The sequence below is a fragment of the Erigeron canadensis genome, chromosome 9 (assembly GCF_010389155.1).
Source record: "Erigeron canadensis isolate Cc75 chromosome 9, C_canadensis_v1, whole genome shotgun sequence".
Taxonomy (NCBI): Eukaryota; Viridiplantae; Streptophyta; class Magnoliopsida; order Asterales; family Asteraceae; genus Erigeron; species Erigeron canadensis.
In genome coordinates, this window is record NC_057769.1 from 6,695,663 (window position 1) to 6,719,360 (window position 23,698).

The 23,698-nt window shown below is 31.6% G+C and overlaps 1 protein-coding gene and 1 long non-coding RNA gene across 5 annotated transcripts; one reads left to right on the forward strand and one right to left on the reverse strand.

Annotated features, from left to right (window-relative positions):
- Positions 1-1,755: 1,755 nt before the first annotated feature.
- Positions 1,756-4,076, reverse strand: LOC122582994 (protein POLYCHOME-like). Its single transcript, XM_043755428.1, has 3 exons — positions 3,973-4,076; positions 3,080-3,449; positions 1,756-2,482 (listed from the first exon to the last, which is right to left on the reverse strand). The coding sequence occupies exons 2-3, from the start codon at positions 3,437-3,439 to the stop codon at positions 2,084-2,086; spliced, it is 759 nt and encodes a 252-aa protein (XP_043611363.1). The 5' UTR covers positions 3,440-3,449; positions 3,973-4,076; the 3' UTR covers positions 1,756-2,083.
- A 6,753-nt stretch (positions 4,077-10,829) lies between these two features.
- On the forward strand, positions 10,830-14,500 carry LOC122582669. Of its 4 annotated transcripts, none has more exons than XR_006321221.1 (5): positions 10,830-10,878; positions 11,459-11,542; positions 11,641-11,715; positions 11,807-11,883; positions 12,570-12,949. It is a non-coding gene; the product is annotated as an uncharacterized LOC122582669 (long non-coding RNA). The 4 variants fall into 4 exon arrangements; XR_006321222.1 differs by lacking the exon at positions 10,830-10,878 and adding an exon at positions 14,269-14,500 and having other exon boundaries at positions 10,956-11,542; positions 12,570-12,609; XR_006321220.1 differs by lacking the exon at positions 10,830-10,878 and having other exon boundaries at positions 10,961-11,542; positions 12,570-12,948.
- Positions 14,501-23,698: the final 9,198 nt, after the last annotated feature.

The window sequence follows — 23,698 nt, forward strand, 5'->3', positions numbered from 1 at the left end:
AAAATTTATCAAATGGGTTCTATGAAACTATGTTCGGGTCAAAAGAGGCCTACAATAATGTATTCAATCGAAATGCATACACTTTATCTGGATTCAATAGCTTACATAAGCACTGCAGTCTATATCTTTCATACATTTGTTTGTTGACTCTCAGAAATGTTTCCCTGTATGTTCAATGGAAACCACAAAAAAAGTAGGCAACAGGACACTGATAGCCATGGCAGAAGGCGAATTTTCAACCTGAATGGCATTCTGCTCAGCCACCTTTATTATAAGAGAAAAGTGAGTATGAGGCTGTTATGCACCCAACTTGGGTGAAAAACCCCTCACATACTAATATTTTAATATTTTAAATAAATACATGGCCCCCCATGATTTTTACCTTTTAAAAAAAGGTATGTAAGGGGTTTTTCACCTAACTTGGGTGCCTAACAGCCTCATATTCCCTTCCCCTTTATTATAATAACCAATTTATATATCTGCAGTTTTCTTGTATGCATAAGGTATGCTTTGCCAAAGAAGATGGTTTTTTTCCATGAGTAGTATTATGGTAAGCCAACTTATGCTTACAAAGTCTATAAGCATTGGCAGTTAAGCATAAGCAACAACTTTATCTGAAAGTTGTAGATAAAACTGTTACCAAATTCCTCAAAAATCATAAATAAGCCCAAGTTCATTCGAAAAACAAATATCTAAACAAATCAGATAACTGAGTACATTACTAATAAAAGTATAAAACTACTTCACATTTTTGTATTCTTAAAAAGGGACATTAAGTGTTACGGAAAAGAAAAGTGACAGTGTGGCCTGTCAAATTAAGCTCTTAATTAACACTTTTCATGATTTACTAAGATAAATAATAAACAGATCATTTTAATCCATCAGATTCAAATCAATGGTTTACGAATCATTTGTACGTAACCTGAAGACTGGCCTATTTAGCTTTCATGTTCTTCATATCACATATAACCTTGCATAATGCAAACACAATACTAACTACATTAACAGGGGACAAATTACTAGTATACCGGCATTAAATCACACAAGCCAAACTGTTGATATACACAGGTATTTACACGTATTAAACCTATCAGGTTTTTCAATACATTCTAGCATTACCAACACAACGCTTATTAACTTTTCTGCAAGTAACAGCTATCCCACTACATTACTACAGAATCGATTGTAAGCCACAAGACTGGCCTAATTAGCTTTCACGTCTTTCCATATTACATATAGCTTGCATAATGCAAAAACAATACTAACTACATTAACAGGAGACAAATTACTAGTATACCTGCATTAAATCACACGAAGTCAAACTATTGACATATACAGCCATTTATACGTATTAAATCTATCAGGTCTTTCGTCACCTTGTATCATAACCAATAGAACACTTATTAACTTTTCAGCAAGTAACGACTAATCCCACTACATACTACATGGAAGCAACTGTACCTAAAATGCTAGTTTGGCATCTACTTGTATCTTTAGTGCAAGAAAACTGCTAATTTCATAAATTAACAAAAGGATCACCCGTCAGACAGCATGTCTAAGCAAACTTAACAAAGCAAGTACTAGTAAGATAAGTCTAATTGATAAACTAGGCACAGCCAGAACATAGTGCGATCAACAACATCAATAAGCCTATTAATGCTTTTATCTTCTGAGAATAAACAGCAATAACAAATGCATTATTACTTATATCCAATCTCAACAACAAATACTATATTTAAGCAAATGACTCATGGGTACAAGAAAATACGATTAGCTACTTGTCCCCGGAATGCTATTACTCAGGTTTACAGTTTCAACTAATGTATTACAAAATCAACTATGGATACAAGATATATCTTCTAACAGCTGGGATCATATCATTCTACACTAAATATAGACTAACGTTTCAAGAAGAAAAGCTAAACAAGTACTATTAACACTGGAAACCCAATCATCAGTTGATGATCCATCAACCAAACCAACCTTGCCCGTTCATCAATCCTGTGCTCAACAAGAGTTGAGAGCCTTCAACTGTACATCAATTCTAAGAAAGAGTTGATCAGCTTACCAATTTCATTTCAGGTTACCGCATTGACATCAGAATTCTGACCTTTTTCTCTCTTTCAGCCTTTTTGGCAGCTGGGGTTCTCTTTGATCTAGCCAATTCCTCCATCACCACTTTCTCAACAATGTCAATCGAGTTCAGCAGCCTCTTCGCAGGTGTCAAAAACTCTGATTCTCCTCCACTTTGATTAACAAAATCAGCAAATATCATTGGCACCTTTCCCAAATTCGATGACTTATTTGTTTTAGATGCTATGTTTGGCTTCGGAGTCACTAAAGAAAGCTCTTGCTCGAGGTGAGCACCTGATGGAGAAGGATCTTGATCAGCAGGCTGTTGTTGATAGATCCTTGTTGGGGCCGGGGTCTCCAAAACTTGACCATTAACATTTCCCAATCGCTCCCTTCTTCTCTGAATTGCCTAAATCAACATTTCAAAATCATAGAGATCAAATACAAAACATTTCAAAGCATCAAGTAGCTAATATTACAAATAGCATATACCAGTAAAGAAATGAAAAAACACATTTTCGCAAACTGTATATTCAATGATGCACACTTATGACCTAAACATCTATTACATAAGCGATAAATATATTTACACATGATCAGAACTTCAGAACACTTAAAAGGCACAATTGTGAACATAATAGTTAACTAGATTATCCATCACCCCACTTTTACAAGATCACAATCAAACTAAACTATCAACACATTAACAAAAAGATTTGACAATGCCCACTTATCATCAATAAGATTATTTGTACTATTAACAAAAACTATCAACCCATTGATCTAAACAGAATTTTTTTTTATATTAACATGTTACAATAGTACAATCACAATGACTTGTAATTACATTATCTATGAATCCCATTTCGCCACACCCAAATATTCCATATATGCATACAACCCCTTTTAGCATATACATAAAACAGAATTCTATAGAGACAATCCAAAAATATGTATGGTAGTACTTAAACAATACATAAACAGAAAAGAAAGAAAGAAACGATACCCTATCAATATGAGTGATATCGGCAAGTGGCCTACGTGGATACCAAGAAGGTAATACACCATTTGCCCATGAATTTGCACCTCTTCCACGCCGTGAAACGTTGCGCGATGGTGGTGTGTTCTGTCTCTGGCCACCATGACTTTCAAACAAACCCCTTCCTCTAGTTAAATGTGCCACACCACCAGTGCGTTGACCTAAGCCACCTCCGGTCAACGATGTCATACCCCATCTGAACGGTGTCTGATTTTCATCACCAATTTCATCTGGCCTAATTCGTGTTCTACCGACAGATGTTAAACGAAGACGATATATTTCGGCAACATCGTTTGGCCTAACAAGTCGATCACGTGCTTCCGGCATGATTAATCAACTGTAAAATGATTACATTTTTATGTACAGATGATAAATTTCAGAAATACAAGGATGATAAAATAAATATAATTATGATATTATACTGAATACCTACTACAAGATCTGAAAAACCCAGATTACAATCACAAAAAAGGTTGATTTTTATGAATACCCAGATGATAATATTAGGTTTAAAATGTGACCCACAAAAAACCCAAATTAAATTTTACAAAAAAAAAAACTATAAACTAAATAAAACTACAAGATTTGAAAAACCCAGATTACAATTACAAAAAAGATTAATTGTTATAAATACCCATATGATAAAATTAGGTTTAAAATGTGACCACAAGAAACCCAAATTAAATTTACAAAAAATAAATTATTATAAACTGAATAAAACTACAAGATATGAAAAACCCAGATTACAATTACAAAAATGATTGATTTTTATGAATACCCAGATGATAAAATTAGGTTTAAAATGTGACCCACGAAAAACCTAAATTAAATTTAAAACTGAATAAGTAGTTGTTGTTTACCTGATGAATTTGGATTGAAAATTTGGGGGTAATCGACAACAAAGGTGGAGAGTGTTTTTAATTTGGGGGTGAATTGAAGAAGTAGAAAAAGAGAGAGCGTTTGGGAGATGTGAAAAATGGTGAGTTTTGAATGAAATTTTGGGCGGTATTATATAATACTCGTAGTTTTGGTTTTTGGTTAACGTTCCGAAATTAGGCGATTAATTTTGAATTGGTTTGTAGTAATTAGTTAGTAAGCATGTGCAACAAGGATTAGGAGAGTGAGATTCTTGAAATTCAAATTGTTTTCGTTAAGCAATTGGGCGGGCTGGATTTTGTTTCGGTAAAGTTACTAAAATGCCCTTTATTTTGGTTGTTTGTGGGGTTAAAAGTGTAAAATTGGTGGGATCATAGTTGTACGAAGAGAAAGAAAACTCCGAAAAGTCAAAGTGTGAGTCTTTAACCGCAACCCTTTTCTTCCTTTTCTAGTTTCCTATGACCACGGTATGCATTGTTGTGGTGGTCAACTTTTTTTTTTATTTAAAGAAAAAGTATATATATTAATTAATAAAACTAACATGTTACACAGACAATATGACGATGGCTGTGGCAGTGATGATGTAGTAGTGGGGCGATTGTTGGTGGTTAAAACAGCATCAAGTGGTGTAAATAATTAATGTAATGATATAAATGATTAATTGAGATATTTTAAAATAAAAATGAATGATAGTTTAATCTAACCATTAATATTAAAGAGTAGTGTAAATGAAAATATTGCACAACTTTCCAACACTTTTAAAAATAAGTTGTTGTTTTTTTATTAGATATTATAGATAATTGTACAGTATAATAAGTTACTAAACAGTCTCAAATAGTATAAATATTTATACTCCTTTATAAAAATTATCACACCCCCCCTTCTTTAGAAATTGTCACACAATAGTTACAAGCAGAATTACTAAAATACCTTTAATAAACACCCACTATGGAAAGAGTTTTTATAAAATACCAAATTTGCGTTTAATGAATCACTTTAAACATTTATTATAATAATTAACATTTTAAGCTCTTATCTTTTAAAAATTATCACAATTACATTAACCTACACCACTTGACACCACGACCACCACCAATAGTACCATCACCGACACCACTAGACCTCCCTCCCCACCACCACCGTCGAATTACGCGGGTACCATGCTCGTAAATATTAAATGAAATCAACAAAGGTATTAAAATTGGATTAAAAAAAACACATAAGTGAACGTCAAAAAAAATCCTTGAATGTAAGACTAGTAGGAGCAAGGCGTTACTCGGCCAAAAAATGCTCAAGAACGCCTGAAAACGCTCAAGCGGCGCCAATCACACCACTCCAAGCGGCGTTCTCGCTTCAAAAGTTGGTGACCCCGACAGAAAAAAAAAAAATGGGTGCAAAATGCTAGTCTCAAGGCAATTTGTCCAAATTTGAACATTGGCCACGACTCATTTTGTCTAAATTTGAACCAAAATTATTTTTTATTTTTTTTTTTAACCTCCTTCTTCTTCTACCTCATTCTTTCTTTCCTACTTTCAAAATTCTCTCTACTTTCGCTCTATATTTTTATAAAATTATCACAATCTTTTATAAAAAAAATGTATCCATACTACAACAACCCCAATTTAACGAAGATTTGAAGACTTTGGCGATCGACACTTCCAACCTTCGCAAAGCCGGCCGACTTATGATTGGGAACATGAAAGAACAAATCCGTTCCAAACATCGAAAGTTTTATATTTGAATAAACGACATTTGTGACTCGCAACCTGTACTATATATTACTCACTTGAAAAAGTCCAAAATCTTGGCATGCTTTTACAATTTGTTGAGCTATGAGAGCTCGTTTGGGGCCATCGATTCTTTCAAGATCTATGATCGGAATGTCTTTCGATGGTGGAATTATGCATGTTCCTGGCCTCCTTTCAGGTGGGAAAATATAGCTTTCCTGCAAAGATTGAACGTTAGACCAGTTGGAAATGAGAACATTCATGTTTTCCAATGATGGTTCGATAGTTATGAACCAAAACACACATTACATATTGATATTTATAATAGGCATACTCTAAAGTATAAACCCCAACATCATGTCTTGATCGCCTTTTTAAGCATATATTAATGAAAACCAAATTGGTCGAATTTATCATTTTTTTTTCCGTTTAATATATTATGTCAATAGGGTTGGTGACTTATTGACAAGGCCTTTAACTTTGATAGATATCACTTGAAATTTGAGACTTTGAGTATCACACTACATATTTATCGGGATGGATTATTATAGAATTTCGAAAGTTTTGATTTCCATCCCAAACGTATGTATAACTTAGGAGAATTATAGGATCATTTATCGTCATTATAAAAAATTGTTATCTTCAAAAGTTGGACCACAACTAATTGTATATGATATGATAATTAATATTAATTTGTGTTGTAAGCTAACATTTGGAAAATCAACTTAAGATTTCTTAGCAAATCACTATGACTGCGATATGAAGGATGATAATTGTACGAATTCGAGTTCATATAATGTTTAAGTACTTCAAAGAAATGGACATGTTGTTTCTTAGCATTTACATTTACAGTGATATAATTGTCATTATTAAGTTATTGATTTTATTCAAATTCAAATTATGTTTCTAATATACCGGTTCTTCATAAAATGGACCACAATTCATTCATCGTAGATAAAATAATATTAGTGATGTACGTAATCGAAAATGATTAAATATGTAATACCTTGGCAAATAATTGTACTTTGGAAAGTTATATTTCTGGATAATAAATTGTTAAAAGCTATGTTACTATATATAACGATTTACAGAAATTGATGTTTGGCCCATTGTATTCCTTTTTTTAGTCCTTTTTGAGATTGTTGATAAATTAGGATTATATATCCGGTTACATTATTTGGGGTTGAATACGGGTATGTTTGGCAAAAGTAGCTGACAGTTGTAGCTTGTAGTTGTAGTTTTTAGTTGGGCTATAAATTGTAGCTCTTAGTTGGAGCTGTAAGATAAAACTTTTATTTTTTAAAAGTGTTTGGTATGATAATTATAACTGAAACTTTAAGAGGTATTTGTGTAGCTTTTAAAGATTAAAAGTTTAACCGAAAAACTAAAGCTTCTAAAATGCTATTTCAACTAGCGTTTTATTTTGGACCTTTTTTTTCAAATAAAAGATAAAGATAGTTGCATCTGAACAAAATTTTTAACTTTATGAGTTTTTAGTTTAAAATAAAAAACTAAAATTTTTGAAAAGTGTGCCAAACATAACCTATGTAGGGTTTGATCATTGATAGATCATTTTGCATGGATAAGATGTGGAGGAATTTTGTTATAAATCATTTTCGGATAAAAATATATATTTTAAGTATCAAATAGTGTCCTAACTTGATAATGGGCTATCGGTTGTTTAATGTATAGCAAAACTTACACTTGGTAAAACTTTTTAAGAGAAACCCAAATGCCTAATCACTCGACCAGTTGGTCATTAGCCTAGTTAAAAAAGGGAATAATTTCCACACTTTCGAAGTTTTTGTTGTGTTTATTGAAATTTTAAGATAAAAGGAAAGGCTTTAAATTTATGAATGCTTTTAGCTGAAGAAATTCATATCGTTATAAAAAGTGATAACACAGAATATGAGAATAAGTATAAAAATCTAGTATTTAACTATTTGTTTGTTTTAAACACGAAAATGAGCGTGCTTCTCCTAATACTGAATCTTTTAGGAAAAAATAAAGGATGAAAATTGGAGTCTTGGAAGTTGGAAATAACCTTTTGCACTAAACTCATCTGTAGCCACCTCAAAATTGATTATAAGCTGAGGCTTTTTGTGGCAATTTTTATTTGTAGTAATTATTACGCTTTAGAATTTTAGTTTTAAAGTGTTGTATTAGATTGTCAAATGTGGGGAGGAGGAGGAATCTGTGGAGCACCTTTTATGTAACCGCAGGACTGGCTGTTAGAGTATGACATTTTATCAGCAAGTAGTGCGACACTCCAACATTTTTTATCTTTGACATGAAAGATCTATTAGAGCATCACAAACTTGCAAGGAAGAACAAGGAGGAGAAAGAAGCTTTAAAAGGCATCATTATGATAAGTTGTTGGTGTATATAGAAGGCAAAAAACGAGATAAAGTTCGAGAATGCTAGAGTTAGTACTACGAGGATCATTCAAAACATAAGATCTCTTGGTTTTTTATGGTTTAGAAGTAGGACGAAGAATAATAGTATTTCATGGGCGGATTGGTGTAAATTTAAACTCTTGTAATTACTTGTATATGGATACCGCCGGTGGTTTGCCGGGGTGAATACGAATACAAAAGTTAACTTTCAAAAAAAAAGATTGTCAAATAAATACATTTGATATTTAGGTCATGGCTGGCAGATTTTGGATTTTTGGTAATTTAATATTAAGAGAAAATTTCATTATATCACCATGTGGTTTGTCATTATATTATTTTTCGCCCATGTGCTTTTTTATTATTATTATTAGATCACCCTAAGGTGACTTTTTGCTTCATTACACACCCCTCCTTGTAACGGACGTTAGCATGGCTCTGTTAAGTCCTCAATGTGCATTACACATGAGGTTATATTTGTCTTTTTACTTCTAAATACCCTCCTCTTCATCTCTTTCTTATTCTTCTTTTTCCTCCTTTACTTTTTTCCGGATCTAAAAACATTCATCCTAATATCCTATGCTAAGGAAACTTATTTTTGTGTATTATTATGAGAGAAAGGGGAGAGATATGGGGTAGTGGGTGTGATATACTCCGTATATAATAGAAAAGTAATAATATAATTGTTATTAACATTTTTCGAAAAGCTACAGATGAAAAAATCTTCTTCAATCAAGCACGCATAGTATTTTCTTTATATTTTATTCATATTTATTGTTGTATACAGAGTTCTATTATAAGAATGATATCTGAGTATAACCAAACAATTTTAATACAATGATAGTATTCCTTAGCATTCTCTTTCTCTTTCTCATTCCTTCATATGAACCAGGTACCCCATAGACTCTGTATAATGTGCAAAAAACTTAGCATGAAATTAAGATACATTATAGGTTTTGTTTCAAGGGTTTCAAACCTATACTCTATCTTAAATTCATTCTAAGTTTTTTTGCACATTAACTTAAAAGTTTAGCATTCTAAAAACTTTGGGATGGATATAGAATTTTTGTTTATGAGGGCTTGGCTTGAATGCAGGCTCAAGTCTAATGGAAAGAGTTTACCTTATTAATCGCTATGCCTTAGTCATACTTTAAATTGATGCGTAAGAAAAGTTGGAATAGAAGTATAGAACTAGAATATGGTTTTTGTTTCAAGGGTTTTTGACTTTTTGGCCCAAATACAATAAATATAGTCATATAAGTTGAGTAGCAACTTGGTTCAAGCCCAACATAAGCCCAACTTGGTCAAAGTCCAACTTAAGTATACACGTATTAATGTATAGTGACTTAGTGAGTTTTTAGATATTCGAATATTCTGAAAAGTGCCATCCGGATATTTATTTTTTCGAATAATTTCGGATCGAGTTCTTTGATGTTTTGGAATTAGATGATTTTTTAAACACCCCGGAAACAAACACAGAGATTAAAGTCAGTGTTTTAAATATCGGTTCATACTGGCCGGTCTAACCAGTTAAACCCGGCACCGAAAGTTAGGCCGATTCTAAGTCCGGTATTTTCACTAATCCTTAGCTGTAGTTTTTTCCAGTTTTGTCCGGTTTTTCCGATTAAACCGCTATGCAGTTTTTTTTTTTTAAATAATTTTTTAATGTTATTCATTTGTTATTTATGAATGTCAAAACATTTTTTTTTATGAATTACCTATTTGATAAATATAACTTGTTATGAAATAATGAAAGTTAAGCTGGTGTGATTAAAATATTGGTTTTAAAACATTGATTAAAACTCAAATTTTGTCAACCACGAGTCCACCACAAAGAACATTTGTGACCATAACTCGAAAATGAAAAATGACAATCTTTATAAAAAAAAACAGCATAATAATTCTTTTAATAACATTAAAACATGAAATGTCCACTTATTTTTTTTAATTTTCTTGATCTTTGGATTGAAATCAAAGGTCAAGATTTAAAGATCATCTTTGAATGCTGACCATTGATTTTAATTCAAGGGTTGAGATTAACAACTTTATCCCTAAAGTCTATATATATATAAAAGACTATCAGAAAGCGCTTACTTGACGCTCTTCTAGCCCGCCATGTCAGCATTTTCTGACGTGACGTCACCAGAATGATTTGCTTGACACATCATCAGCCACATCGTCAACTTACGTGCTGATGTGTAGAATCCACTTAAGCATTATAAGATATAAATTAGCTTTTTATAAAAATAATGGGGATGTTGGTCTCGAACCCGTTACCTCCCCAATATTAACAGTGGACTTTTACCAGTTGACCCAACATTGCTTTTGTTCATAAATTTGAAAATCATGATTGTTATCTGATCATTCCGATCCAACCTAAATTTAGGAATTAATTATCCCATATCTTTCCCATTAATTAATCATCCTCTATCCCCAAACCCCTTCCAATTTTCAATTTCTAAAGATAACTTAGAATTCCTACACTTTAGGGATTCAGGGTTTTTAAATTAAATGGCTAAACAACGCATATATCAAACGCATTCAATATTCTAATTTTTTTAATATCTACAGTCAAATTCATGCTATCAACACCTATTCCAGATTAGATTTTTCAATCCTTTCACTGTATTATCATTTTATCAATTTTCATTGCATTTTTGTGTTAAGAAATAATGAAATTGTTATATATATATATATTTATATATATATAGGAATTTCGGTATGGGTTTTGAAAATGTAAATCACATTTGATTAAAATAGTATTTTGGAGGTATAAATCATGAATATTGGCGAGTTTTTTTTGTGATATATATATATTGTTTTGCAAGATTCATGTATGTGGTTTTATGTGATCTTTTTAAATTGAATTTTTTTTTTGTTCTTATATAAGATTTAGTTATTGTATTTTAGTGGGTTCTCTTAATGCCAGATCGATATTTTTTTTTAGTCCTGTAAGTATGATTGTGAGTTTCGCTCAAGGTACCAATTCTGTTGTAAAGTGACGATGCTCATAATTAATACAAGATATAAACACACATCTTTAGTGCCATAGGAGATACTGTTATTTAAAAAAAAAGATGTATGAGTCTTAAAATGTAGGCCAGTAAAAATTCTTCTAAGTGAACTGTAATTTGTATCATAATCCTCAGCATCAAAATCAATGTAATATTTTGGTCGTAATTTTTAGTCAGCTAAGAAATCATTAAACATGATCAAATCATATGTGTATGTGTCTATATATATACACATATATTTGTGTGTATGGTACATTGGTACCCGCATTATGTGGTGCTGGTGAATAGTTTTTGACGGTTTTTGAATTTTTGATGGTTATCTATGTTTCACGACAGTTGCTAGAACGGTGTAATCGAGGGGGAGAATGGCTTGATTTGGGTTGTTCCTATTTATTATTTAAACACAAGTCTGAGATGTAGGTACACTAAAATCCATTTCACCTTTTTATGAAATTTTTTATGCATTTTTTTTTATCTTAATCTATATATCATTTGTTAACGACCTCCTGTTTTATTAGGCCAACAAGAAGGTGCTGACATAGTGAGATACAGGTCAATCTAATCCGGCTTCTTGGCCCGTGACCTAACCTTGTGTAACCCGTTTACTAGCCTTTGTAGATCTGATTTGCTCAAAATGGACCAAATATTGTTTCTCACATTTCCATTTTTTCCATGAATTTGCAGGTACACTTAGATACCGAACAGGGAGAAATGGACATGCCAAATTCAGGCTGCCTGGTATATCAGCTCTACAATCAGAGGTCTCTACACCATTCATAATTTGTCTTATTTACATATGCATTTGTTGTGTTTTATGGCAAATAGGTCAGACACGATAATATGTAGTACTCAAAAATGAGTCAGTCGGTTTGGGGATTATAGAATCTAAAAAATCATTCAAAACGTTGAATAAATTTTGTAGCAATATTGTTTTCTAATCATTACAATAGTACTAATTAGGTGAAGAGAATTTCACCCACAATGGTCGACCTGCAGTAAGATGACCAGTCTCATTTTTTTTTAACGGTTATGATTTATTATGAGACTTGCCTAAATTATTATTTTTGCATTAAGGTTGGTTTATTCTCGGCAGTGGAAAAATACTGAAGCTTTTCGTTGATCCATTTATAAACAACTACAGTACATTGTTTTTCTATTTAAACACAACTGCATAACTTGGCTATAAAGATTAGGTAACTTCAAACACATCTCATTCACCTTTGGCTTCGATTAACTTTAAACTTAGAAAAGATGTGGTGTTGTGTTGATGACACCATTCAGTTCAGGTAATTAATTTAATAATCTTGATGGCTAGATGCACTCATTCCATTTAATAATCTCCCAACAAAACCTTAAGCCATATTACTCCAACCTTTGCAAATGACAGTTCCATAGGTCTCTGCGCCACAAGCATCTACATGTTATTTTTTCCTCTTGGTATATGTAGATAAATGCAAGAAATGAGCTAGGTCTTGCTACAGATGAAGGTATGCATATCACAACTTGATGCTTAATGAAGTTCAATTTTGAAATTATGTGGTTCTATATAGAGACATAGGGTTACTCAAATGTAATTGGATGTAGTAGTTAGGCTAATTCCAAGTATGGTGGAGTTATTGTGTCCAACATATACTATCAAGCGGACAACCATGAAATAGAAAAGTAAACATTACTTGAATCGGTAAAAGGTATTTTGAGTAGAAATAATGGATTGTGATATGTAATTTGGGCTTTTGGTTGTGGGAGTTCGGGCCTATGGTTTGTGTAATTTTGACTTTTTCTTAGCGAGCATATAAGACTAAGGTTTCTTTCTTATAAACTTCATTATATGTTCTTAAAACTTGAATATATGTATTATGTTTTCCTCTATCTATCTTTTTGGATTTAAAAGCTTACTATTTGATTAAATGTTATTCTTGATGAGTAAAGTCCGGACCTTGTGAATGTATGGGATGTCCTGGTTGCTATATTTCAAATTGAAACGATACAAGTCTAAACCACGATATTTAGAATCCCTAAGAATTAAAAGTGAGTTTTACATGTTTTATTTACAAAAGTTGACTAAGATGATAATAACAAACACACATGGTTCTGTCAGAGCTGAGGAAAGTTGAATAATTGGTTACTGAGATTGTAAGATTTGTTGGCCTTTACATGGGTTTATTATGTAGCAATCTCTCATGGGAAAAGCAGGGTGTCTAATTCTAATTGTAAATAGGAACAAATAATATGGCTTTGGTTTACTAGCAAGATGTTATAAATAGATCCACCTCTCAAGTCCTCCATAAGACCACCCACATCCCCAACCTTTTAGTGAGGTGAGTCACTCAAAATATTTTTTTAAAAAATGAAAAAGGCACATAAAATAACAACTTGGTTGGTGTCATAACTTAAGAGAGTCACCCAACTTTTGTCACTTGTTACTGTATGATTAGTCTAGATTTATTTATAAACCTTATTGTTTATTCTTTTAAATCTTTCATTTTATAATACTTTATAAAAATATATAAACATGGTATTTTCTATTTTTTCTTTACGAACATTTTGACATAAATTTTGTTAAAGACAGAAAAATTTTATTCTTGAAATATAATTTTATGACACTTTTTATTGTTACATTGGTTGAAAAAAAATCTTATTTTAATTTTTTTTTGATGTTTTATAGTTTTTTTTATAAAAAGAGTCAATTTTGGTCTATAAATAATGTATAGACATAACTTATATTCATATCACCATCTCACTTTTAATCTATAAATTCTTTCAAATCCATATTTTCTAGCATAAATTATACTAATTTAGTTAAAAAAATAATATAAGTTGAGTTGTGAATGTGGGTAAAAGGTTGAGTTATATTGAGTTGTTTAGGTGGAAGAGAGAAACTAATTTTTTTTATTAAAGGTTGGGTTGATGTAGGTTGGAAGTGTGGATGGTCTAACCACCGCGAGTGTGTGGCCTATAAATTTAGCATTGTTTGTTGAATTTATTCGTTGCAACTTAATTTTAGACTTGATATTTAATCAAAACTCTTATTTTAAACATTATATCGATTTATTTCGGTGTTAACGTAAATACGTATGTGTATATGTCATTACGGCCTTGTGAAAAATTCTATCCTACTAAAGTGACTTTTATCCAAACTATGGCAGGTGGAGAATAGTTAAACGACGAGACATTGTATGTAAACTTGGTTTATAGTTTTCAAATAATTTTCAAGTTTAGATCACTATGAAAGACTAACTCAATAATCAACAAAGATCCTGTTAATATTATGTTAGAAGACTTGCTTTCTTATTCTAATATGCAGACTTGTGTTTCTGATTGTTTTAACATTCGTTGTAGTCTATATATTTATATTTCGTGTGCACAACTTTTTTGAAACAACTTGAGTTGAACAACTATTTTATTATTATGTATAATTATTTACTTTCCATTATAACATTATTTTATTGCATGTAATTTACGATGAATTACATAGAATATAAAATAGACCGGTGCAACGCACAAGTTTCACCTAGTTATAAATAACTTTACGCTCTATTCTTGAATTTTTTTTGAAAGAAAAAAAAAGATAAAATTAGATAGGGGAAGTAAGGATAGGAAAAAAATATTTTCCATCTAAATCAGGCCATATTGGCCAGAAAATTTTTAAGTGTAAAAATCATTACTTTTCGTTTTTTAAGAATGCAAAAATATCAACTTTCTTAATTTTTTTTTTTTTTCTTTTAAAATAAAGTGTTAGGTCCACGTCCGTAATTTATTTAGAATGATTTTTCCTCGGAAAAATAGGAAGAAAGCTTTGCCCTAAAAAAAGTCCAAATCCCTATCATAAGACCATATCCATGTTCCCTACATATCTATACAGCAAACCGTCAAAACTCAAAACAAACAAAACCTTGTCAGAAAACAAACAAAGAAATTTAACAAGACAATAGCATAAATTCAAGGAGGAGATTTTTCCTGCGGGTAAGACTGCAAGCTATACCTTTGATCGATCGAAATATAGCTTTTGCATTTCTTGCACTGGATTGTTGTTTTACCCGCGAGAATAATCTCCCCCTTGGATTTGTTATTGTTTTCCCCTCCCGTTGTCTTCAAGGGTATAACTGGCCAAATTATGGACAAGTATTTATGTTTTTTTTTTCTATCTATATTTTTATTGATTCCCCCCTATTTTTTTATTTTTTTTATTTTTATCTAACTTTTTCTTTCTTTAGTTTATTTTTAGCTAACCTTTAAGTGCTAGCCTGCTAGGTATAACTATTTTATCATTTTTGTTTTTTACTTTCTCTGATGAAAAATGTTACTAGCTTTAAGCCTTTCACCTTATATCTGATTGTGTAATTAAATGGCTAATATATTGATCCATCTTTATTGTTTGTTATCATTTGATATGTTATCATCCATCTTTATTGTTATCTCTCACAATAGCAGTAGCAGTATCATTTTTTTTGTTACTTTGTTTTAAGAAGAAATAAAAATCGTACCAAAAACCGGTAAGGGGCCGTTTGGTTGTAGAAAATGTTTTCTGGTTTTCGGTTTACAATTTTTTAGAAAATGAAAGGGGTTTTTCATTCCTAAAAAACAAATGAAAATTTTAAAAACGCGTTCTGATTAGAAAAATGACATTTTCATTTTTGAAAACTAGAAAACATGTTAAAGATGGGGAGGGAGAGATGGAAAATGAAAATGGAAAACAATAAAAAGGTGTTTTCAAGTTTTCTATTGAAAAATGAAAAACATTGTTTTTCGTTTTCTTAGGGAATTTTCTTGGAAAACCATGATACAAACGCGTTTTCTGTTTTTCATGTTTTCTTGGAAAACAAAAATGGAAAACAAGGGGGTGTTTTCTATAACCAAACGCACCCTAAAGGTTTTGTAAGGCTGATATTTTGGATGATGTTAGTTGCACTTGAGTTGTTTTTATATTAGTTTTGCGTGTCGGTTGAAGAATAAAAAATAATCCAACAGATGGCGTCCGCGTAAGTTGTTAGATGAGAAATTGCATTTACAGTTAGCACTTTCGTCTTTGTAAATCCACACATCTTAGAAATCGAAACGCTCTTAACCAGGTAATTTGGCACATTGTTAGTGCCTCAATATTATGTAAAGGACGTGTGTTACTGTATAGTTTGCATTAGTTGGCCTATTGTTCTGCATAATGAAGTTTTAATATATGCGGTGGTCTTATCTGTGGAGTTTCCTTACATTTCATTTACGACTACAATTAAGCTAAAAGTAACCTCATGCACATGTTTATATTTTTGATACATAGTATAACTTTAAATTTAAATGCTAGGCTGCTAGCAAAGACTAGATTTTCATTTTTTCTTGATCTAAGTTATTCTTGATATCGCTACATAATTGTTGCTGCCAAGTTTGTGACTCTAACTGGAAAAGCGGGGAAAGTATAGCTGAATGTATCATTACATCTATTAACAGACCTTTAATTAAGCAAATGCATGGAAAACCGGCCGCTAAGTAAAATCTGACCCATTTTGACAGCATACTACCCCGCCTCCTTACCCAATCCGCCCTGTTTTGGTAACCTTAGGTAAGACTATACTTTGTCTACATACCCTTCAGAAAATACATTGGTCAAGAATTTCATATCTGCTCTTTTATTGGCTCTATACAGATAATTTTAGTGTTAAAAACTGTGAATGTGCATTTCTTTTTTGTTAAGATACAATACAATATTTTTACCCATTTAAGAAACCATAGCATGATGGTTAGTTTTTCGCTGTTTTGTATAAGCGTGCTAAAGATAAACATGACTGGCCTGTGAACCAAATACTGACTTAGTTTTCTCATTATAAATTTCAAAGTTATAAACTTAAATTGATGTTTTTCTTCAATTGTTAAAACAAAAAGTAATAATTGCAAGCCTAAAATGAACCCAGAATACCCAAGATGATTCTTTTTACTAAATTTCATTGTCATAGGCTCGTGCGTATTCCTCACATCATTTCTTGAATATGCCTCATTGGGGTATAGGAAGCAGCAACATTTAGTAGGGCAGGTAAGTGACGAAGGTTAAACCTATAGTTTTTAGTTGAATTATATGACCTGCCATAAATAAATGTATTTCCATACATGAACATTAGGATGCTGTATGGCTGTACCTTAGCTAAGACAAGGCTTTCTAGACAACTTACTGCCGAGATCGTTATTTATTTACTATGTCAAATAAACATGGACTTGGAAATGGTATGCTGTTTTTCTCAAGCAATTCATGCAACCTTCCGTTTGATATTCGTAGGGGTCATTGTTGACCTTCACTATTTGGTTAGATTCTGTTGGTCGAGAATGGGATTGTGGTTTCCCCGCGGACACTGTCTAGGAATGTGGACACTGTATATATCTATGACATAAATAGTTGGAAATTGTGGATCAAAATCCAGTTACAGTTATTATCGGTGAAACTGGTTCAGGTAAAAGGACCCAACTCTCTCAGATGATACACATAAGCACTTAAACCAGATTCTTAATTGAATGTCTATTATTTATTGCTTACGAGCATGGTACCCGCCCAATGCGGCGGCAAGAGTGGGGAAGGCGGTCTGCTTTATTAGGGATTTTGGGTAGTTACGTAAAGAAAAAAAAAAACAAAAAAGTCCAAAGGCAAATAAGGAATTTCAAAGACAGAAATATTTAATAAGGGGGAGATTTGCTTTATTAGGGAGGAGAGATTTCTAAAATGAGTAACAAGTTACAAACAACTTTTTGAAAACTGATTGTCTGTTAATCAGTAGTTGAAAATTAAGTAGGTTGATCAATAGCAGAAGTAAAACCCAAGTGAGCTTTTGAGGCACATCTGAGTGGTTAGGAACTTAGGTTTTTTGGAATACTTCGATCGATCGATTAGGATGATTAGAATATTTGTTACTTGACAGAAGTTTGCTATGTAATAACTAGTAAATGTTATTTCTCGAAAGCTACTCTAATAATTTTAGTTGGGGTGCTAATAAATGACTTTTTTGTACAATCCGAGTATAGTTGGAAGATGGTATGGAGAATTGTTGATAGCAAATTCGTTGGCAATATAGTCTATAGCAGTTAACAGCTTAACCGTGTTTGTTTAGATAATTGCTGGTATGAATATGTGTTTTAGTAATGTTAACTACAAGGTATCACAGCTCATATATTTCTGGTTACCTTCGTCTGTTGTGTGCTTCTGTTCCTCATTCCTGTGTGTCACACTTTCCTTTATGATTATGTGGTTCATTTTCTTATAAGTTAAAAGAGAAACAAAGGTGTGTAGCAGCACGCAATTGTTGCTTTATGTTTTATGGACAGTTCATTGTTATCACCAAACTATTATTGTCAAGTTATTGAACGAGTTACTATATTCGTGTTGATCCGTGCATTGCACGGGTATAACCTAGTTGTTAGTATAATACTATCGTTTTTATGATCATATTTAATGCTTTGTCTATATATAAAAAGGGGCAAAAAGTGTTTGGGACTAGACCTGTGAAAAATTGATCCAATTAGACTGAACCCATTTTGACTTTGAGTTAGTATCACCAAGCTAAACCATTCGTCTGATTTCGTTTTATTTTTTATTTCTCATTTCTGGCTCTTTACTACTAATGTTGCAATTGTTATTTTCAGCTTCCATTTCAACTAATGCTTGGTTTACATGTTTAGCCCAGGAAGTTGTAAACTGGCTTTTCATGAAAGGATTAGTTGATTGGTTTTACGGTTTTCTTTGCTAAATATGTCATTATGTTTATTGGGTGGTGCAGAGGCACCTTTACTGATATTGTGGCATGTGGTGGGTGGTTTGGTTTAACCGAATTATGCCTCGCAGATCGGTAATGGACAGGTCGCCCAGATCGGTAATGGGTCAAAATGGTTATTTTGTTTGTGCAAGCTGAATCTGAATGGTCCGGGTGTGTAAGATTGGGTTTTGGGTCGACTTTTTTGGACAAGGTTTTGGGAGGTTGTATGCATTATTATACACTTTTCGAGTGATATTCCGACACCTTTGACCTGTCTCAACCATGTATTAGTTGACTCGTTTGGGATAAGGCTAACTCAAGCTGACTTGTATGTACGTGTCAAGTAAGCAAGACAAAAAGCTAAATATGAGGCTTGGTTGAATCCAACAGAAAATGAAAGTATAGAAGATAAATGTTTAGATGTTGCCAAATATCGTAATCATAATTGCTAAACATTACTGTTTTTTGTGATATATGTGACGCTTGTTGACCAATAACTTGGATATATGGCACCCTAGTTGAGTCAATCCCAGACTCACTGTCTCCAAACATGTTTGTGTTGGTTGGGCTAACACCCATGCCTCATTTAAGTTGATTTAAATACACCTTAACTCCTCAAGGCTATTCCTACATAAAATGGTTCGCTATCCACGCCATCAGCAGGCTTGTTGTGTCACCCGGATCCGGAAAACAACTTTGTTATGCAATAATTTTTTCTTTAAGAATACAATTTTGCTGTAGCTGGCTTGTATCCATTCGTATATGTTTATAATAAACAACCACCACCAAGATGATCATGTACATCTTGGGGTGCCAAGGGAAAACGTTCAAAAATAGTCATGGGGAAACACTGCCTAGACCATATGCATCTGAGTCAAAACTCGTAATTTTAGAATAACAAGGAAATGTCTATATGATTTCAGTTTTCACGTTTATAATTAAAAAATGACCGAATTAGGATTGACTTGTCAGGTGTGAGTTGATACCAAAATCAATATAAATATTATGTCATCGGATGCTCTAAATTTCTAATAGACTTGGATTCTTGTGGGATGATTATTCAAGTAGCTTGACATATGATGCTTTTGATCATGTGTAATAGGAGATTGTCTAACAGCTGTTATCCTTTCAAAATACTTTAAAGGTTTTCTTAACCTAATTATCATGCTTAGGTGTTGTCTATTGTTAATTATTAGAAATTAGTCAATGAAAAAATGACTTGAATAAATGATTATTGACTAGAAATAAATAACTGTCAGCAAATATGATGTTTTTCCTCCGTTTGCTATGATAAAGATAGAACAACTATAAACCATGTTTAATTAGGGAAGAGATTCCCTCAACTTTCACAGCTTAGACTAGTCAAGTTAGGAAGATCAGATCTTGATCATTGGATTTTAATCAAAGGTTCAAATTCAAAAGTAATATTTAAATCTTGACTTTTAATTATAATCCAATGGTCATGATTTGTTTAACTTAATCCCATCCCTGAAGTTGAAACTAACTTAAGGGGATCTTCACCCGTTTAATTATCTTACTAGATTTTAGATCCGTGTCCAACACAGGACACGAGACTTACGATATTATTAATATCAGATATTCATGCATTTAACAATTGAAGTCATAAAAGTTTACAATTTTGAAGATATATATGATTCTAAGTGTTATATTTTGTAAGTTGTAATACAATAATTACATGAGACATATTGATGGATTTGTTTGTCATAGTCATTCCACAAGGCAAATGTTACAATAATTTCTATATTATAAAATTTTTTGAAACCAGTTATACTCATAATGTGATTTTAAACATACTTGTGAAAAATTAGAAAAAAATCGAGAGTTGTGATTGGTCAATAAACAAATTAATTAAATGATGAAATATTATATAAAATATTATCAAGTTGATGGGACTAGATATTATAAAAAGTATAAATTAAGTATTTAGGGCTAAAAAAATATAAGTTATTGATGAAAAACAAAAAAGTGTAATTTAGTGAGACTTTTGCTACAAAAATTAATAATGATTATTAGGATTATGATGACATAAGCGATAATTAATTTGACGAAACTGAACGATGTGATTGGTCAATAAGTCATTAGTTCAACTGTTTTAGGCTCGTGTATAATACACGAGGCTTACGATGTTATCAATATTAGATGTCTTTATTATAATTTAAAACATAATGTACTATTTTGAGTAATAAAAATTGATCGATATATCAACACTTTGAGTTTTATATTAAAATATTTTTTTCAAATATATTCATCGAAGTTGTCTTAAATTGTTAATATATTTACATCAAATTAATTAATTAATTTTATGTTTATATGATAGAACATACTATTGGATATATATTAGTTATTATTCAATTGGATATATATAGAGATTATTTTATTGGATAGATATTAACTATTATTTTATTAGATATATATTAATAATTATTATTTATTTAACATATTAAAATTATTGGATAAAAAGTATAAATTTTTGATGGAAAACAAAAAAGTGTAAATTAAAGTTAAAATTGAAAACAATGATCAACTTTAAAAACTCGAGAGCTGTGATTGGTTAATAATTTATTAGAGCAATTGTAATGTAATAAAAGATTATCAATGGAACCGTAAAGATTGATATCATAATTGATAATAATGTCTAAGATATCCCTTTAACATATAATATTATCAATAATTTTTTCCCCAACGCTCAAGACGAAAATAATGTTTCTATTCGGAGAAAACATGAGCTTATAGTGGAAAACAAGGCATATTCACGAGTTTTTATTGGTTTAAATAAGCTTGAACGAACTACCATGTAATCATTTGGAATGAAAATCCCAATCCATAAAACTCACCAGCCAATAAATGATCCCAATACATACTTAAAGCTTAAAACTTTTTAATTTCTTTACTTATATTTTATACCCTTTAGTCGCTACCATTTAAATGCGAGTTTAATTCGTACTCAAAATCGGTAGCGTCTAAACACATGTCATCAGTGTCCAATCATGTCAAGTAAATATGAGAGAGATGAGAATGTAAACGATCAAAGGTCTATCCGATGATAAAAAGACTATTTCCAAATTTATTTATTTTTTGATAAACATGTGTGGAATGTAACTTAATGTGTTTGACAATTGGCATGCAAATAAACACACATCTAAATTTCGTATAATAGTTTTTTAGACATAAATGAAGTAATGATTGTACAAGAGTTTCCTCCTTTCTATAAGTTAAATGATATAGCTCGTAGTATATACTTTAAAAATGTTACTCCTAAAATTCTTTAAATACACACATCGTTAATCTAAGAAAGGAAAAGAATGTGAAATTGTTTTGAAGTAAATGAATCGAAACCAAATGTCTAATTAAAAGAATTTTTTGGCTAAAATTTTGAAAAACGTATCACCATTCTTTTTAACATTGAAGTGAAAAATGGCTAGTAGGTTATATCGTTATGGTAGTAATGGCCACTACCCACTAGAGTAGGAGATAAACACAATACACTAAAATTTTAGTAGTAGTGGTCGTAGTAGTTATATGAGTTTTGAAATGCTTTTTAAGCCACCTATATTGACTTACGGAGTACTTTGATAGGGAGAAAGGAAGGGAATCAAACACTACTCATAATCTTGGAGACCCAATAGTCACCCTCCTAAGATTACTGTTACTCAAAAGTTATGCTACAAAATCTACTTTATATGATTTGGGTTCCCTAACCATACACAAATTAATATTTTACTTTGAAGTCATGAAGGCAATTTATAAAGGAGATTGAGACACAACTATAGCAAGTAATGCTTTATTTGGGATAACCAATAATGTATAATTATGTAAATGTAAATTCAATTTATTTAGATTTTAGTTTAGTTTAGTGTAACGGCTAGCGCTTTGTTAATCGATATTTTACATATGTGTATAATTCTAATGACAAACCTAAGTTATAATTTTAAGTTTTTTAATGGCAATTTGACTTCTTCCAAAACTACCCAAAGAATCCTAAAACACTTAGGCCATACGTCCTTACCCAACCCAAACCTTTTTCCCACTACCACATCAACGTCACATCGACTCTTTTTCATTTTCATTATCAGAAAATATCACTACTAACTATACCTTTTTCTCACCTATTTCTTACTTTTTCTTCAAATAATTTATTATTATTATATTTAATATATATTGTCACCTACTCACGTCACCCTCTCTTTCTCTTTTTTTTTTCCATTTTCACTTGAGAAAACTTTTCAATTTTTTCTGAGAAAATGAACTGATAATAAAATGAGTGCCGATACTAGTTCTCAGAAAATGTTGAGAAAATACTCACGAAACCTTATGTTGTGTATTAAGCTATGTATTCCTTATGAGAAATATAGGCTTTTGACAAGTTAGGTAACCCCGTATTAACGAATATATATTAGGCTAGTTGTGTTAAATTAACATATCAAAAAGACAGGTTAAAGTCCAATTTATCCCATCGAGTTTGTCAAACTATATCGATATTAATAGTCGTTGACTCTCGTTCAAAATCCCTTCCAATATTGACGAGCAAGACTTTAATGTCACCACTCTCGTCCATCTCGTCCAAATGAAGGTCGTTCACAAATAAGAAGGCGTTGGACGAGAAGTGTGGGTCCGGAAGAGACAGATTGTGAGAGAGAGGTGGAGTTTTTTAATGTTTTTTGATGAGGAAAAGATGAGAAAGAGATTTAGGAAGGGACCTTAGTGTGTGGGATAGTTCTTGAAGAAAGAAAAACTAACATGATAGTGAGGAAAAGATTTAAAAATAGGCCTTATTTAGAGAGACCTAAGTCTACAAACCTTTCAAAATAGATTGCTTATCGCCTTTAAAAAG